This window comes from Gopherus evgoodei, chromosome 22 (assembly GCF_007399415.2).
Source record: "Gopherus evgoodei ecotype Sinaloan lineage chromosome 22, rGopEvg1_v1.p, whole genome shotgun sequence".
Taxonomy (NCBI): domain Eukaryota; kingdom Metazoa; phylum Chordata; order Testudines; family Testudinidae; genus Gopherus; species Gopherus evgoodei.
The window spans coordinates 14,258,261-14,275,015 of record NC_044343.1 but is presented as its reverse complement, the minus strand read 5'-3'; the positions used below and the strand labels follow the sequence as shown (position 1 = coordinate 14,275,015).

The 16,755-nt window shown below is 45.2% G+C and overlaps 1 protein-coding gene across 1 annotated transcript in view; it reads right to left on the bottom strand.

Annotated features, from left to right (window-relative positions):
- Positions 1-338: 338 nt before the first annotated feature.
- RAB11B (RAB11B, member RAS oncogene family) overlaps positions 339-16,755 on the bottom strand; it is a 43,263-nt gene continuing 26,846 nt past the window's right edge. The window contains exons 3-5 of the mRNA XM_030540018.1: positions 14,885-15,078; positions 12,625-12,705; positions 339-5,566 (exon numbers count right to left, since the gene is read on the bottom strand). Coding sequence (XP_030395878.1) covers positions 5,421-5,566; positions 12,625-12,705; positions 14,885-15,078 — 421 coding nt within the window. The 3' untranslated portion in view covers positions 339-5,420. The remainder of the gene's footprint in view (positions 5,567-12,624; positions 12,706-14,884; positions 15,079-16,755) is intronic.

Here is a 16,755-nt window from a genome sequence, read left to right as displayed (position 1 = left end):
CCCTCGCTGAACAGGAGTGTCTGGTATTGTTCAGCAGCCCCACGGGGCAGGCTGAGTGAGAAGGGATCATAAACAGGTTCCAAAGGCTCAGCTGGAAGGGGAGTGGTGGGCTCCCACTGCTCCAAGGGATAAGGGTCAAGCCAATGGCTTCCCAAGGAATGTCCTTAATAGCTCTGTGCTGTGAACTCCCTTTGACTCAGCACCACCTACTAATCAGACATCCCCTCCAAGGTAATATCTGTTAACCTCAGTTCTGGTTGTTCAGTCCTATTACCCTGCCAGTTCAAAAAGGCAACAGATTCCCATCTTATTCTAAGGACAAAATAATTGACACAGAGTTTGGTTTGGCAATCTTTATAGCCACAATACATAATAACCATGCACAAAAATCAAAGTGACGCATATATATATTTACAAAATGAATTGCACTTAACTGAACACATTAACCATGAATAGAAGTAAGCGACAGGAACCTCTTCCCAGTTGCATAAAGGTCCAGTGTGGTAGCCCACAAAGCCTGACAGACTACACTCTACCAAAAACTGATGATAGCGTAAATAACTGTAATGAAGCAGCCTTGGAATCACACATTTTTCTGGAAATACCCCACTGCTCATCATTCTGAACTACAAAATTCTACATTACAGTCCTGTTAAAGGTCTGCTCTAGAAACCATGAGAATCCCAGCTCAGCCCTAACAGGCTGTAGACCAGTGAAGGACAATTTCAACCTTCACTCCAAGTTGCCTGACTTTTGCCTCTTTCAAAAAAGCAGGGTCCTTAATTAGTGTAAATTCCTTTGCTGTTGGGGGGGGGGGGGGGTAGGAAGGCCTCAGTAGGTGCCTATGAAATACCTTATTAGGTTTGTATTTTTCTACTGAGATGAAAATATCTAAGGAAGGTATTCTTCCTTTACACTCAGAATGGAGACTCTCCTATCACAGAGCACAGATGCACTCTGTTTCACACCACTGATAGATCAAGGCCATGACAGCACTCTGTGTCCACAGGGCTAGCACACAGAAATCAAAATATCACTGGCCAAACAGAGAAGCAGATTTTTCAAAGCAAGTTGGCTTCTTTCAATGAGTGACCTATTCAAATAACAAAGGCACAGACCTGTCCTCAAAATCAAGAAGGCAGTCTAACAATTCCAGTTGTCTTGCAGTGCGAAGACAGCTCAATTCATATGCATTTCCCATTTTGATTTTTTTTTTTAAATGGACAAAGATACTAGGTCTTTTCCCACAGGCTGGGGATTCTGTAGAGGCACCACGTGTAGTCAGCTCCCTCTGATATAGCTCTGATGAGCTGTGGAGGGTGGCAAGAGAGGAAATCATTCTTTTCCCCTCTGCAAACACTTCTACAGCAGACACACAGAGTCCTTTTAATAAAGGGATTCAACAATTAGAGCAGAGTCATTGTGGAGTGTTGCAATAACAATTTTAGTGATTTAAACTTTCCCCTGGACCACACTTGCTTGCTTTGCACATCAGAGGTGAACTCCATACTGTGGAGTTCACCTCTAATGTGCAAGAAAGTATGTCAAGAAAGACCGGCTGAGAGCTCCTATCTGTCACTGAATTCAGACATGTAGGCAGTTACTGAGACTTCCCCATGTGACAGAAACAAATGTGAGATTTAATGAGAAAACTCTCATCAGAATAGGATGAGAGAATGTAATGAGGTTCCGCTGTGCATGTGTTCAATGATAAACATTGGGTGTTGGTTAATTTTGGTCTTCTGCCTCCTCTCCAAAACAGCTTCAATAGACAGGGATAAGCTAGTTATTTAATTAGTAAAAGCTGCTGCTATCATGGCACCATCCAAGACAGAAATAAATTTAAAGTCAGCAGGGACCTTCAAAATGGACACAACCACCGGACCATCCACACTTGATGGTGGAAGATGTTTCTGAAGTTAGCTTTCAAAACTTAGCTAAAACTAACACTGTTCGCAGTGTCTGGGTAAAGCAGGGACTTGGGGAACAAGCTTTGTGAAGATTTAACTTTAATTCCCACAGAACCTGTTTGCTTCCTTGAGCAGGCAGCTTTCTGTAAAAAGGAGTTTTAATTTATGAGACAAATGTTGCTCTCACTGACATGCAAATGCCCTCACTGCAGACAAGTGACTAAGGACAGAAGTGTTCCCCTTCTTGTTTTTCCTGGCACTACAATTTTGGGATATGGAGCTAATGAGGTTATGCCAGGGATTCCTATGGAGTTATGCTGCAGCTAAGCGGAGCTCAATTTTTTCATGTCAAGAAAGTGTAGTAATAGCCTGCACTACTGTACAGTGTATTTGAAGGTTTGTTCTAGCTGCTCCAGGTCTGAGTATCAGAAAGCTGCCTTTGAATTCCTTTGTCTAGCACTCCAAGAGCAGGCACCTGCAGTGCTTTCTAATCACACTAAATTTCAGAAGTGTAAGGGAGTAACCCCATTAAGGTTTCCTATCTGTGCATGAGAAGACATCAAAGAGCTAATAAGATTTAAGACTACAGTAAGTGCCTGTTCTCTAGTGCTAATGGCCTCTGGCATACCTTAGGCAAAATCATCTCATCCTCACAGGAAGGGGAAGAGTTTTGTGCTCCGCTGACTTTGCAAACAATTGCAGAACAGCCTGTGGGAAACAGTCCAGAACGAGGCTAATGAAGCAACCCACCAATTCAGACAAAAACAACTTCATGTCAAGTATGGGCTGGAGTGCAGCCAGAAAACTAAGGGTATGTCTACACTGCCCATGTTACAGCACAGTGACATGGGCAGTGCAGTCATGCTTCATCACTGGGGGAAGAGCACAACTGAGCAGCTCGTTATGCCAGCACCTCAGGACAGGTGGAATTAGCACAGGATCTCTTCAGTAAGCAGGATGCTTGGTTGTTCTTGAGCCCTGGACAAGGATTTTTTTATTAGGGCTCTGAGCCAAATCCCAGAGCTCTGCACAAATCCCAGGAATAAAAATGTTTCCTGGCCAGAGCCTAGGAATTTAACCAATTCTGACCCCTCCTGCTTCTCTCAACTCTTCTCAAACTAGCCAAAAAACCCCTCACCCACTAAGGAGAGAAGAGGCACGTGAAGTTCACCGTTAGAAACAGAGGCTCTGCAGGGTAATCACCATATTAGTAAAATTACCCCGGACTAAGGCCTCTTAAGAGCACAATTCTTCCTCATGCCATCAAAGTACTCAGGGATGCTCCTCACTCCTTTACATCAAGTGTTCTGTTGAAAGAACTTTTTAAAAAGAACAAAACAAAACAAAAAAGACTCCAGCTCCAAGAGTGGCTGCCTGCTCTTGAAAGGAATATTTTCAAACCTGTGTGAGACTGTTTTCAATATATTATGCATGATGTGCTTCCCCTGCCAGCCTCCAAATACCAACTGCAAGTCACACAATGTCTCAGACGCACCAGAAGGAGATGGTTCCAGTTCAGGCTTGCTAAGAGTCCTGTTCTCAGGATGTTAGTGCTAGTGTCATGTGCTGAGAGTGCTTCCAGCACTGGGAGTTTGCAGGGACAGCACCCCACCACTTCCTAGGAGGAATAAATACCTTCCCCAGGAGATGGGACTCGTTCACTGTCCTAGAGCATAGTCCCACAGCCTGAAATGAACCCTGGCCACTGACTGTGGTGAATGTACTAGAAAACCAGTTAAGTTTAAATTTATGTTAAACTATGAAGTACTGAGATCATGTGACTGCTTAGCTTAAAACTCTGGCCTTCTATTTGTAAAATTCAATGCATTTGACTGGACATCTTATAAAGAAAAGCCATCAGAGTTCACTGCCCTTAATTTTATTACATAACCAGATACAAAACAGTTGAGACTGGAATGTCAACTCCCCCCACCCCAAGCACACAATGTACAGTTTCAGATTCACTTTGTAACATAAAAATCAACAACTCACTGACATGCAAGGTGGGATGTGTCAAGTGAGGCCTGGACTCAGAATTTGGAAGCAAGTTGCTTCAGCTAGCCTCCCAAGAACAGCAAGTGGGTGCTCCCAATGCCTCGTTTTGATCATTTCACCTGGTACTCTTTCAACACAACACTGCTTACTGCAAAGATGCAACAGTACCAGAGCTGGTGACCGATGAACCCTTCCCCACAGAGGATTTTCACAAGCTAGCAAGTGACTGACAAGTTTGTGATAAAATTATTCCTATTTAACAAGTTTAATAGTTGTTAGCCCTACTGATAACAGATAATCAGTCATATCATGTGAATTAGTCATTTGGAAGTTACAAGCTGCAATTCAGAAAACAGGCTAAGAGTGAAGTAGCAGGACAGTGTGTATTACGCAGAATTTTATACAGTTTAGTAGAGGTCAAGAAAAAAAAGTGAAGCACCAAGTCAATAGTGAACGATAATGGAAAGATAATCCAAGATGCTGTGGTTCTGCATAAGCTTTACAAAATGTATAAAGTATTGGGTTTCTCTACAACAACCGAAAAAACCTTACCAGGGCAGGTATGTACATGACATGAAAATATTGCTTTACTCTCACTCAAACGGATTTAGGGATAGACCTAGTGAGAAAGCAGCATGCAAAACAATTCTGGGACTAGAGAAGATTTCTCCTCCAGACACTGATCTACGATATAAAAGGAACCTAGTTCTACAGCTTGCAAAAGGACCTTAAAATTAATATGCTGGCACTTACTGTACATTAATGTTAATTAACAAAGCCAAGAATAAATATTAAGCCACTTCATACTGCCTGCCCAGAGCTGAACAGGCATCCATCGTGGCAAATAATGCAATGCAGACATACTTCATTGATCCCAAATAAAACAAATTAAGAGTAGAGCAGATTTCCCAGGCAGGAAACAGTAAACTGCACAGCCAGACTAACTCTGCATTCAGGGGAATTACATAATAAGTAAGGTTATTTTCAACACCACTCGTGTGTGCAGCCACTAAAAGCCTCACTGTGATACTTCAGCTGGACAGAAAACAGAACATTTGGTAGACTAGGTATCTTTTAATTTCTCCCTCATGTTTACAGAAACATAAAGGTGCTGTGAAAAAGTCTGACTACAAGACAAATGAAAGCCTAAATGTAGTAATTTCTTCAGCCATTCTAACCAAGCTCCCATGCCTCCTCTCCCACACAAAAATAAAAATATAAATTTGAGGAGAGTGCTTCATGGGATAACATCCAGCAGCAGATGATCCACAACAAGTATGTCTACCAGATCAGTGCCTACATTTCAAGCCCCAAAGTCATCACATTCAAAAGGGAATTTCAGAGGCAAGGGAATGTTAGCCCTACAATTAAAGCTCTAAGATGAAAGGGGGTTGGGGAGGGGTGTGGAGAAGAGGAACACAGGAAGTCACTGAATCACAGGAAATATCTGAAAGAAGCCCACACAAGTTTCTAACTGAAGCACAGACGATGTGAGGGGCACAGAGCATATACAGGTCACAGGTTCTGACAGCACTGGAGTTTGTTGGGTTTCTGTCCATCGGTGGTTGGCGGGACGCTGATATCAACTACATTGTTGCCGGGAGACTCATCGTGTGCAGATCGATCTGCAATCTGCTTCTGTGAGACAATGCGGTAGATTTCTGTAAATGAGAACAGACTCATTAGCGAGAGCCTAGACAAACACATTTGCTTCCACACGGTATTTGCACATTCCACAAAAAGCACATTGTAGAATGTGGTCCTGATAAGTTTCAAGGGTAATCTAGTCTGACCAGCCCTGCTGCTTACCCACAGCAGACCGTCTTGGCCCAAAAAGGAGGCTGTTTACCTTGCCAAAACTAGGTTTATACAGGGTTATCTAGCTAATCCCAAATCTCTTCTAGTTTAGTCAAATTCTGGTTTTGCTTAGTGCAATGCAGGGCAGAATGTTCCTGCCCATTGGCACCTCGGAAAGCCATTATTTTTTAACAGCTTGCTCATCAGTTGGATAGCCTGTTAATAAGGACATCACGAAAACTAGATTTGTGTTTAGCGAAGTGATCTGCTCTTGCTGCCAACTCCTCCTGCGGAGTGCTGCCTGCCACCAATTTGCAAAGGATATGGCTGATGGGCCTTTAGTGGGGTATAAGCAGAAAGAGGAGACTAACTCCCTAAACAGAGATCCTATTTTCAAGGGCATGTCCTATTTAAAAGAAAAAAAAAAGTCACAACATCTAGAAGCCTTATTGTTAAACAGGATGTGTGTTAAACTTCGACTTATGCATCAGCAACTCTTTCCAGTTGTCACTGCACACTTCTACTTTAGTCAACTGGTACAAGAATATCAGAACGCTGTTACTGCTGTACCGTGAACAGCCATTGTCTCTCACATGGTGATCTACACCACACAGGTCAGTGGATGCCAATGAGTCCCATAATGCAGTACTAGCTCATAAAATAAAGTAATTTCTTTCTGATTCAAAATCAATCAATTCTGCCCTGAAGCAGGAGGATTAATGGCCTTGTAACACTTCAGAAGGAACATGGTCAGGTTAAAAGCTTTTTCAGAAATAAGCTTCTTTGTTTGCGTTATTATAGATTCATAGAATTGTAGGACTGGAAGGGACTCAGATCATCTAGTCCAGTCCCCTGCACTCATGGTGTCATCTTCTAGACTGGGGTCTCAAACTCAAATGACCATGAGGGCCACATGAGAACAAAGATACAAAAGCCCTTGCTGACTCTGCACCCAGCCCCTCACCCACTCCACTTCTTCCATGAGGCCCCACCCTCTGCCCAGCCTCTTCCCACCCCATTCCAACCCCTTACCCGAAGTCCCTGCCCCAGCCCCACCTCTTCTCCGCCTCCTCCCCTGAGTGTGCCATGTTCTCGCTCCTTTTCCCTCCCTCATGGGAAGTCCTAAGCGCTGCCAAACAGCTGTTTGGCGGTGGGAAGCGCTGTGAGGTAGGCAGAGGAGCGCGGATGGGGCATGCTCTGGGGGGCAGAGAGATGAGGGGAGCTGTGGCAGGCCACAGTAAATAACTGCAGGCCGTGTGTTTGAGACCCCTCTTAGACAAACACCTGTCAGGGATGGTCTCTAAGGTGCTCTTAAAAATCTCCAATGATGGAGATTCCACAACCTCTCTAGGTAGTTTATTCCAGTGCTTAACCACCCTGACAGTTAAGAAGTTTTTCTTAATGTCCAACCTAAACCATCCTTGCTGCAATTTAAGCCCACTGCTTCTTGTCCTATCCTCAGAGGTTAAAGAGAACAATTTTTCTCCCTCCTCATTGTAACAACCTTTTACGTACTTGAAAACTTATTGTGTCTCCTCAGTCTTCTCCGAACTAAACAAACCCAGTTTTTTCCAATCTTCCTTCATAGGTCAGGTTTTCTAGACCATCAATCATTTTTGGAGAAAGTCTGGAGAAGAGCAACAATTTGTCCATATCTTTCCTGAAACGTAGCACCCAGAACTGGACACAATACTCCAGTTGAGGCCTAATCAGCAGAGTAGAGCTGAAGAATTACTTCTTGTGTCTTTCTTACAACACTCCTGCTAATACATCCCAGAATGATGTTTGCACAAAAAAAAAAAACCCCCAAAGAACAAAAATCAAGTGTTACACTGTTCACTCATATTTAGCTTGTGGTCCACTCTGACCCCCCCCGATTCCTTTCTGCAGTACTCCTTCCTAGACAGTCCTTTCCCATTTTGTATGTGTGCAACTGATTGTTCCTTCCTAAGTGGAGAACTTTGTATTTGTCCTTATTGAATTTCATCTTATTTACTTCAGACCATTTCTCCAGTTTATACAGGTCATTTTGAATTATAATCCTACCCTCCAAGGCATTTGCAACCCCTCCCAGCTTGGTATCGTTCACAAACTTTATAAGTGTGCTCTCTCTGCCAGAGGTTCTCAAGCTGTGATCTGCAGATCATCAAAACCTGCTGGGTTTTTGAAAGGCTCTAGAACATGTAGCCCACCAAGGTCTCTATGCTGGATATACTGGGAACCCTGAACCCATCCAAATGGTCCATCAGCTTCTACACACAGCTCCTGAGTGTAATTCAATAAAGCTACAGAAATTCAGGTTTTAAAAACACACCAGATTACATCTCAGGCCCATTCCCTTGCAATACCTTGAAGCATCTATATATTAGGGAAAGATGCCACAAATCCAGTCCCCCTAGGCATCTGACACCAGGGAAGGAAAGCATTAGCATCAAATAGCACAAAGTCCTAGAGCTCAGGCCTGTCTTAGAGGTCTGCATCAGTAGAGCTGGTCAAAGAAAAGCTTAAGACGGCCAGCCTGGGGATCAATCTTGCCTTTTCTAGAGGAGGGTGACTTTTAGGCCTTGCTGATGCTCAGGCACTCACAGTAAAAGTATCTCACATTCAAGCATCATCTCATTTCATCTTGTTGTTGGGGCTGATGTTGGCTCAGCAGGTTTTCATGAAACACAGCAGGAGATGTCACCACTGCCTGCTTCTGCACAGCCTGGGTGTGCAGGTCTTCCCCCTTCTGGAAGACAGGCTCACAAAACAAGATGCCTTACAGAACAAAGAGACTTGTGCACTGTTTGGTCCTATTTGGATAACAGCTAAGGACTTTGTTAACCAATGTACGGACCCTGACAATCTGTGGATATGAACGAGCCTGGAAGGCAGAGGCAGACCTGACTGACAGAAGTCAGAGACTACTTTAGACAAGAGTCTGGGGCAGGACACAAAAACACTTTGCATTCCAGAAGGTTAATGTTGGAAGCGTGGGGGAAAGAGAGAATCCTTAAGGTTTTGGACCTCACTTGCTCTCCAGGGTGATGTTACAACGGGAAGAAGATATGGTAGAGGTACGAGTCTGATATAGTTTGAATGGAGGCTCCCCATGAGCTTTGTTAGAACTGGATTCAGATCGTGCAGTAGAGACTGTTGAGACAGACTATAGGGAACAACTCTACACCCACTTGATATTTCCTTCTTTATACATACAAGTATCACATTAGCCCAGCGTGATGCTATGGCAAAAAAGAGTTTGGGAATCACTATTGAAAAGGACTTAGGCAGTTAGAGTTCTTCCTTTAAGGACAGGAGACTATATTCTAATATGTGGCAGATGCCCTTCATCCCGTGGTGTATGATCTTTCATCAGTGTGTGAGATTTCCTACAGTTTGTCTTGTAGCCCAAAGGTTTTAGTACAAAGTTTGTTCCCTGTTGACTGTCCTGGCTGAGGATCCACATATCTGTTCCACGAAGCCAGATCCCGACACTACTCTTTGTGGCACAGTGGTGGAGGCTTGTCCAGGTTGTTCTCACTGCCTTCAGCCAGCTCTGGTCACCCACTAATATGGCCCTTGCACAGAGATGGTACTGCCAGAATATAGGCAAGTTTGTGCAGATTGGTTGAATTTTTTTTTTAAGTTTGTATTTCCTTCTCTCACGTTTCCCCCTTTGATCCAGAGATGGGAACCAGGAAGGCCTGGTCACTGGTGAGCAGCTTCCAGTACAAGACTCCCTTTGTCTCCTTTCCTTCTGCTACACACACACTTAGTCCCTTGGGGCCTTTACTCCTGGGTGAATTCTGTACCAAAATTTTATTTCTGTACACGTTATTTTAAAAAATTCAGCATGTTTTATTTGTGAAAAAACAACAATGTAATCACCCCCGTTTCACTTATTTTGGTTATTTATTTCAAAATACCAGCCTCCAAGTATGTCTGTAACACAGACAAAAGAGATTCACCCGGAGCAGTGAGTTAAAGAAACCCCTATGACAACCCAGTTCCTGTTTCTCAGTTATGCTTTTGTCAGGTGCCTCAGTCTGAGTCTATCACATGTGCCAGCTGGGCACATCTTGGAGGAAAACTCTGCCCCTCCAGTCTTTTAGTTTAGTCTCATTTTTTCACCCTGCATGTGTAGTGTTGCCATATAAAGGTTCCCAAATAGAGGACACTGCTGAGGAGGGGGGGTGGGAGGGAGAAGAGGAAGAGAACTAAAGGGCTCTGAGTATTGGGAGAGGGTATTTGGGGGGAACTGGAGGGGGCTGCATGGGACACACCCCAGTCCATGCCCTTCCCCCTGCAGAGATCTAGCTGCAGGGTGCCCCCCACCCCAACCCAGACACCTGTACCCCCTTCCATCCCCAGAGATCCAGAGGGAGAAACAGCCTGATGCTGCTCAGACAGGACTTGTATGGAGTACCCTGTGGCGATTTCACTGTTGGGCTGTGCAGGGCTGACACTCCACAGGGCCTCCACCCTCGCCAGGCTAGGTGCTCCACTCACTGCAGGGCTGTGGCCCACACACCACCTCCTTCTTTCAGGGCATGCTGGGAACCGCAGCTGCTGGGAACCCTCCAGTCCCCATCCCCCAATGGGCTCTATTTGCAAGCTGGGGAGCCAGGCTCTGCAGAGTCCAGCAGCCCCTAGTGGCATCCAGCAGCTCTGCAGCACAAGTTCTCGGGGGGGGGTGGGGGGGGAGTGAAATTCTGCACAGAACATTAATTTTGCATATATTCTGCATTGTGCAGTGGTGCAGAATTCCCCCCGCAGTAACTTGTGCTTTACAGTTGCAGCAAGGTAAATAAATGGTAGGTAGAGCCCTACCAGATATTTTTTTTTATAATTAAAAGGAGGGACAGCTTTTTATACATACAGGACAGCTTCACATTGTTTTACTAGCATTCCTGCTTCTGGCTTCCCTTTCATATGTCTCATGTCCCAGACACGATCTTCACCAGCTTCCCAATTACAACAGCAAACCTGAATCCCAGTTTGGTATGGAACTAGAGTACCTGAGACCATGAAATATTTTATGACTGTGCAGGAATGTTGACATTTTATAGAATGCAGGGGGTCCTAAAAGCACAGCTGAGGAAAACAGAATTGGGCTTGTCCCACCTTTCCAAACTGCTTTTCATGAAAGAATGTTGTTAGAAATTCAAGTCTTGTCAACTACGCTGAATTACAGAACCAGTAGAATTATCCTAAAATGGGAGTGAAAAGTGATTGGGAAGGTGCTTTTGTTAAAGATCTCATCTTAAACAGCATTAATCACTTCCTGTAGACCTGGCCCTAAACATTAGAAACTTTTGCTTGTGTAACAGTGATTAGGTTGTGATATTTTACTGGCTTTTTATACCAGCAAATGCCCTAGTGTAGATTCATATATACTGGCAGAAACACTTCTCTGCCAGTATAGCTGATTTCATGTGGTGAACTACACCAGCAAGAGCACCCTTTGCTGCGTTTCCACTGAGAGGGTTTGCTGGAATAGCTGTATTTAGAAAATCTTTTCTAGTGTAGACTGGTCTAAGATTCAACACTTCCACTGTTTCACTACTGCAGTGTTTCCCAACTCACCGGTGGGTTGCAGGAAGGGTCCAGCTGGGTTGTTTGTGCCCCAGAGGCACTCCCCCACTGCACTCTTGCTTCTCCTGGGCAGTGGGCAGCAGCATGAGGAGTGGGATCTGGATGGCAGCAGCCACAGAACAGAGGAAGTGCCTCCAGGGCATGCATAGACTGTTGCCTGTCTGGCAGATGGCTCTGGCTGCTGCCTCTGTGCTGGCTGCTGCGATCACCTGGAGCCCACTCCATCTGGGAACCGGGATTCAGGCAGCTGCAGCAGTTTGGAGCACACAGCCAGAGCCGGCAAGTGGGACAGTCAGCAGTGATCATGGCCTAGCCGCAGAGACACAGGTGCTGACTAGAGCTGCAGAAAGGGACAGAGCTGGGAGAACAAGAGCAAAAGGTTGGGGAGAACCAAGCAGAGGGTCTGGGAGCAGGGCAGCAGGAGTGTTCTCGCCTTGATGCCCAAGCAGACTGGCACTGTGTGCCCCCCTCCTTGCTGGGAGGGGATCCGTTTTTGGTGTCTGTTTCAGTTAGGTCCCCCAGGCATAAAAGGAGCTTGAGAGGCTAATTCTCTCCCAGGGAAAGGACAGCCTGCAGGATGTTTAGTGTGTTCCTTTGTTTTGTTGTATGTAGCCTGCCCTCCACTCCCCCGTAAAGAAAGCAGCGATGACCTTAAACTACAGGGAGCACAAGCACTAATAGAGTCCTCTGGGGGGGGGGGGAGCTGAGAGAGCAAGGGGGCTGGGACGAGCTTAGTGGGGACAACTCTAAGTTAGAGGCCGCCCCACTCCCCCTTTTAAATGGAGCTCTGCAGCCCTGTATGACAGCATGTACAGTGCTAGTGTGGATAGCACATAATTAATTGTCATTTTCTTTCATGTTTGAATTAAAAAAACCATTAAAAAAAGATTCAATTAAATTCAGATTAAATTTAAAGACAATGCACCGGCACACACAGTATATCTATAAAAAGGTGGGCTCCCAGAGAAGAAAATGCAGTTGGCGGGTCCCTTTAAGAGAGTCTGGTGATCAGTGCCAAGAAAACATCGCATACCTGAGTTCAAGCAAAACCAAATCCAGCCCTTAGTGCCCTGATTTAAAAATAATAAAAACCGAAACAAAACGAGAACCTTTCTGTTCACTAGTATTCATCAGCAGCAACTGCAAGGACACAAATCCATGCCAGGTCATCTTGGCATTATAAACCAGCAAAAGGGCTGCAGAAGTTGAACCGCTGTCCCTAATGGTCTGTCTCCACTGTACCCATCATCATGTAAGTTTCCAGCCTTTCTTAGAGAGGTTCTCATGAGCTTTCCCCCCACATACTGTCATACTGCAGACATGCAAGCCAAAAAGCAAGTCATACCTGTGAGGATGTTCTTGAAGGCTTCTTCTACATTTGTGGAATCCAGGGCCGAAGTTTCAATAAAAGATAAGTTATTTTTTTCTGTAAAAAGAAACAGATCATTCAGTTAAAGACTTTAGCAGCACTTTTGAATTACAGTCCTTAGCTTAGATTTCTTGGTATAGCCAGCCTGGACCCCCGTCTTGTTTTCTGTGTGACAGGAGAAGCTCCACTACTTGCTCAAATGGATCTGGCACCCCAATCTCAAGAGTCTGAGCACATCTCCCTCCTTTCAGTCCCTCTTCTGCCAAGCAACAGGGTCCCTGCCCTGCACATTATTTATTACTGCTCTACAGTTGCCAACAGCAGTTTGGAACTACCCCTCTCCCCCGATACAACGCTGTCCTCGGGAGCCATAAGATCGTACCGTGTTATAGGTGAAACCGCGTTATATCAAACTTGCTTTGATCCACCGGAGTGTGCAGCCCCGCCCCCCCAGAGCACTGCTTTACCGTGTTATATCGGGTCACGTTGTATCGGGGTAGAGGTGTACCAGTGTGCTGCAGCTCCCAGCAACATAGAAGTACCTCTGAGCAATAGTACAGGCAGAGTCATGTAGATGGGTAACTGCAAGATTCATCCTCACTCCACTCCCAGAGAGACTGACTTGGAAAAAGCAGGACTTCTGTGACCCCACATCCACACTAGCAGGGGCAGGAAACAATGAAACAGGAGTGCCCGGGGCAGCAGCTTTGTATAATTTTTGGTGGTACCCAGAATGGGTTCAAGTGCCACCACTCCACACTCCCCTAAGGCTCTGGGAGGGAGTTTGGGTGCAGGAGGGGTCTGGGCTAGGAAAGGGGATTGGGGTGCAGGAGGGAGTTTGGAGTACTGGGGAGAGAGAAGAGGAGTGGTTGCCGGAGGGATGCTGGCTCTAGTCTGAGACAGGGGTTGGCGTGCAGGAGGGGGTGTGAGGCTGGGGATAAGGAGTTTGGGGTACAGCAGGCAGGCAGCCCTGGGCTGGGGGGGCCAGAGAGGACATCCCCAGCCCTCTCCCCACTGGCAGCAGCAAGCTCTAGGGAAGGGGGGGCCCTCCCTGGCATGACACTCACCAAAGCCCCACCAGGCTGCTGTTCAGGAAGTCCAGCCAGGATACGCTCAACCCCCTACACCCCCAGAGTTGCCTGCAAGAGGCATGTGCCATGCATCTCCTCCCTCCACTGGTGCAGCAGCCACCTCAGCCTGCCCCCGGCACCGCTCCCTTGTAGCCAGCAACAGCAGACAAGGGAGCGCAGCGTGGAGTGGCACAGCAGCTGCCCAGGGCAGGCAGGGACACTTGGGGAAGGCGTGCAGGGGCAGCAGGTGGGGCTGGGGGAGACAGAGACCCGGCCCCTTACATTGGTGGAGCTGGGCCCCTCCAGGCCCTGAATTTGCTGGATCGTGCAGACCACGGGCCCATACAACTCGCCGCCCTTGGGAGTGCCTTCCCTCCACAGAGATCATGTACCACTGCCACCATCAACGTTTAAATGCTGCACATACGACATTACAGTACTGCCTGCCAAAATGTGAGACTTTAAATTGGAAGTTTGCATTGCAGCCCCCGCCCCCATCATTAACTATGGCTGAACAGCCGAGGTAGGAGCTGCAGCCTCTCATTCCATATTGCACTGGGTTTCAGTAGCACACGCAGGGGAAAAGACTCATTTAGTCTCTTGAGATTTGTGACTTGCTCCGTTACATTGTGTTAACCAACACCAAGGCTGGGAGGGTTTTAAACAATTTCCACAGCCAAAGGTAAACCTCTGTTCAACACAAATATTTCGCTCTTTAGTGAATGTAATACTCAGAGAAAGTTTAGTTTTTTGGTGTTTTATGTTCTTCTTTATTCATCCCTCGAGATCCTTTAAGTTCGGTTTTTAACCATCAGCAACATTTTTCATCCAGATCTTTGTTACTCTCTCCAGCCTGAGAAGGAAATAGGAAGAGTCTGTTCTTCAAATATCAGGCAGCCCAGGAACAGGATCATCACTGGTCTGCCAGACATCTTCCCAGCTCTGGGTCTCAAAAGAGTTCAGCCAAACGCTGTTTGACATTTAAGTGCACTTTTTCCATTGCCAAGTTGTTGGTTTTTTTTTTGTTTGTTTGTTTTTTAACTCCATCACCCCTCAAGTCAGAACTTCGAAATGGAAGGCTGCCCCTTGTCCGAGACGGAGTACTTGAGTCTGCCACACACCATATGCTGAAGTTAACATACCAGCTTAACACAGAGTCCACAAACCTGCAAAAGCCCGGGCCTCGTCGGTGGGCACAGCTCTCAGATGGCGCAGGTCACTCTTGTTTCCCACCAGCATGATGACAATATTGTTGTCTGCATGATCCCGGAGCTCCTTTAACCAACGCTCGACATTCTCATAGGTGAGATGTTTGGCAATGTCATAAACAAGGAGGGCCCCAACTGCACCACGGTAATAGCTGAAACCATGAAGAATACACTGCGTTAGAAGGAATTCAGCTCAGGGATCTACACAGACATTTTACAGTTCACCTTAACGGATCACTCTTGTTTTTTTATTATATATATTAGTGTGTGTGTCCCCACTGATGCAACCGATGAAGTGGGAAGCTTATGCTCAAATAAATTGGTTAGTCTCTAAGGTGCCACAAGTGCTCCTGTTCATTTTTCAGTTAGTTTTCCCATTTCAAATGTTCGTTTATTTATTTTTTAAAAAGAGCACTAAGGGTTTGTTTCTCTCTTTAAAAGATAAAAGAGAGTTTCAACTTTTAAAATGGGATTTTCAGAAAACTGAAAATGTATTTAACAAAACATTGAAGAATCTGGAGGCTATTTTAAGCAGGACATATTAGCAGCATAAAGGGAAACTCACTATCATTTCCAAGAATAAAATAGATGGGAGACTTCTGTTCAAAAAAAGTTTTGCTGAGTTTATGTAATCGATCTTTCCTCTATGAAATATAAGTAGAAAAATAAATTACTAGAAAAAAGACCAATACGGACTTTTTTTTTTTTTTTAATTTAAGAGATTCTCTAGGGTATTTGGACCTTTTCCCCCTTGGCCCATTATCCCAGAACCTGAGCTGCCCTTTCAACAAGTTTTTCACAGCAGCCAATTTCAACTCAATTTCTTTAACATTTAACTTCTACAGAGCAAGTGACTTGAGTGGCTAAAAGAGACACAACATAGGGCTGGAAAAAAACAAACACACACAAACACACACATGGCAGTTGGAGTGGGAGATGGGGTAGTTTAAAATAATCATTCCTTCCTTTAGTCAGGGGCTCTTTGTTCCTGTGGCTTTGGCTAACCCAGCTCCCAACCACACTAGCTGTTTTCCTCTAGAAGAGAAAAGTCCTGTGTTTTGGGATGCCAGCATTCTGCCTGTGTGTGACAGGCAAATTGAAATTGGGATCTGAACACTCTACTTTTTAAACAGAACATTTTTTCCCCCAAAATTAGACTCAAGTTTAAATCTTTAGGTTGAGTTTACTTGTTTCTCTCACACGCCATTTCAAAACAGTAATACACGCCACCAAGGCGCAGCATTCTCTGCAGTAGTCAGGATCTAGTTTCTATAGCAAGGCCTACAGATTTTGGGTCTCTAGGAGCTTTTGCAATACAAATATGTCAATTAATATGAATGGACAAACCACGCACTTATCTCAGTGTGCAACCTGCAGCAAAGCCAGCAGATATCATGAAGACATCCTTCACTTTTGAGAAGGCCTCTTATTTGAAAGCATTTCAGAACTAGATGTCTAGAGAGACAACATGCCCAATGCTTAGCAGCCAACATTATCAAAACTAGCTTCCAGTTTTTGGGTGCTTAACTCAGTGACTCCAGAGGAATAGGGCGCCCACAGCTCCTAAGGACTTCAAATGAATCTGTGATAGTTGGCACCCCTGAAAACCAAGTCCCACGTGTCTCAGATTGGAAACCAAGTCAGTGGGCACTTTTGAATTTTTTTGGGCCTGCATGCCTGGACTAAAGGATCAAATAATGCCCATTTATTAATAAAGACTACTATTAATGTGACTGAAACACCTAATGAAGGTAGTACGTTTTAGGCAGCAAGAGAATCAGACAGAACTTTTGGGGTTACCAATGGCATTAGGGATGTAAACAATATGT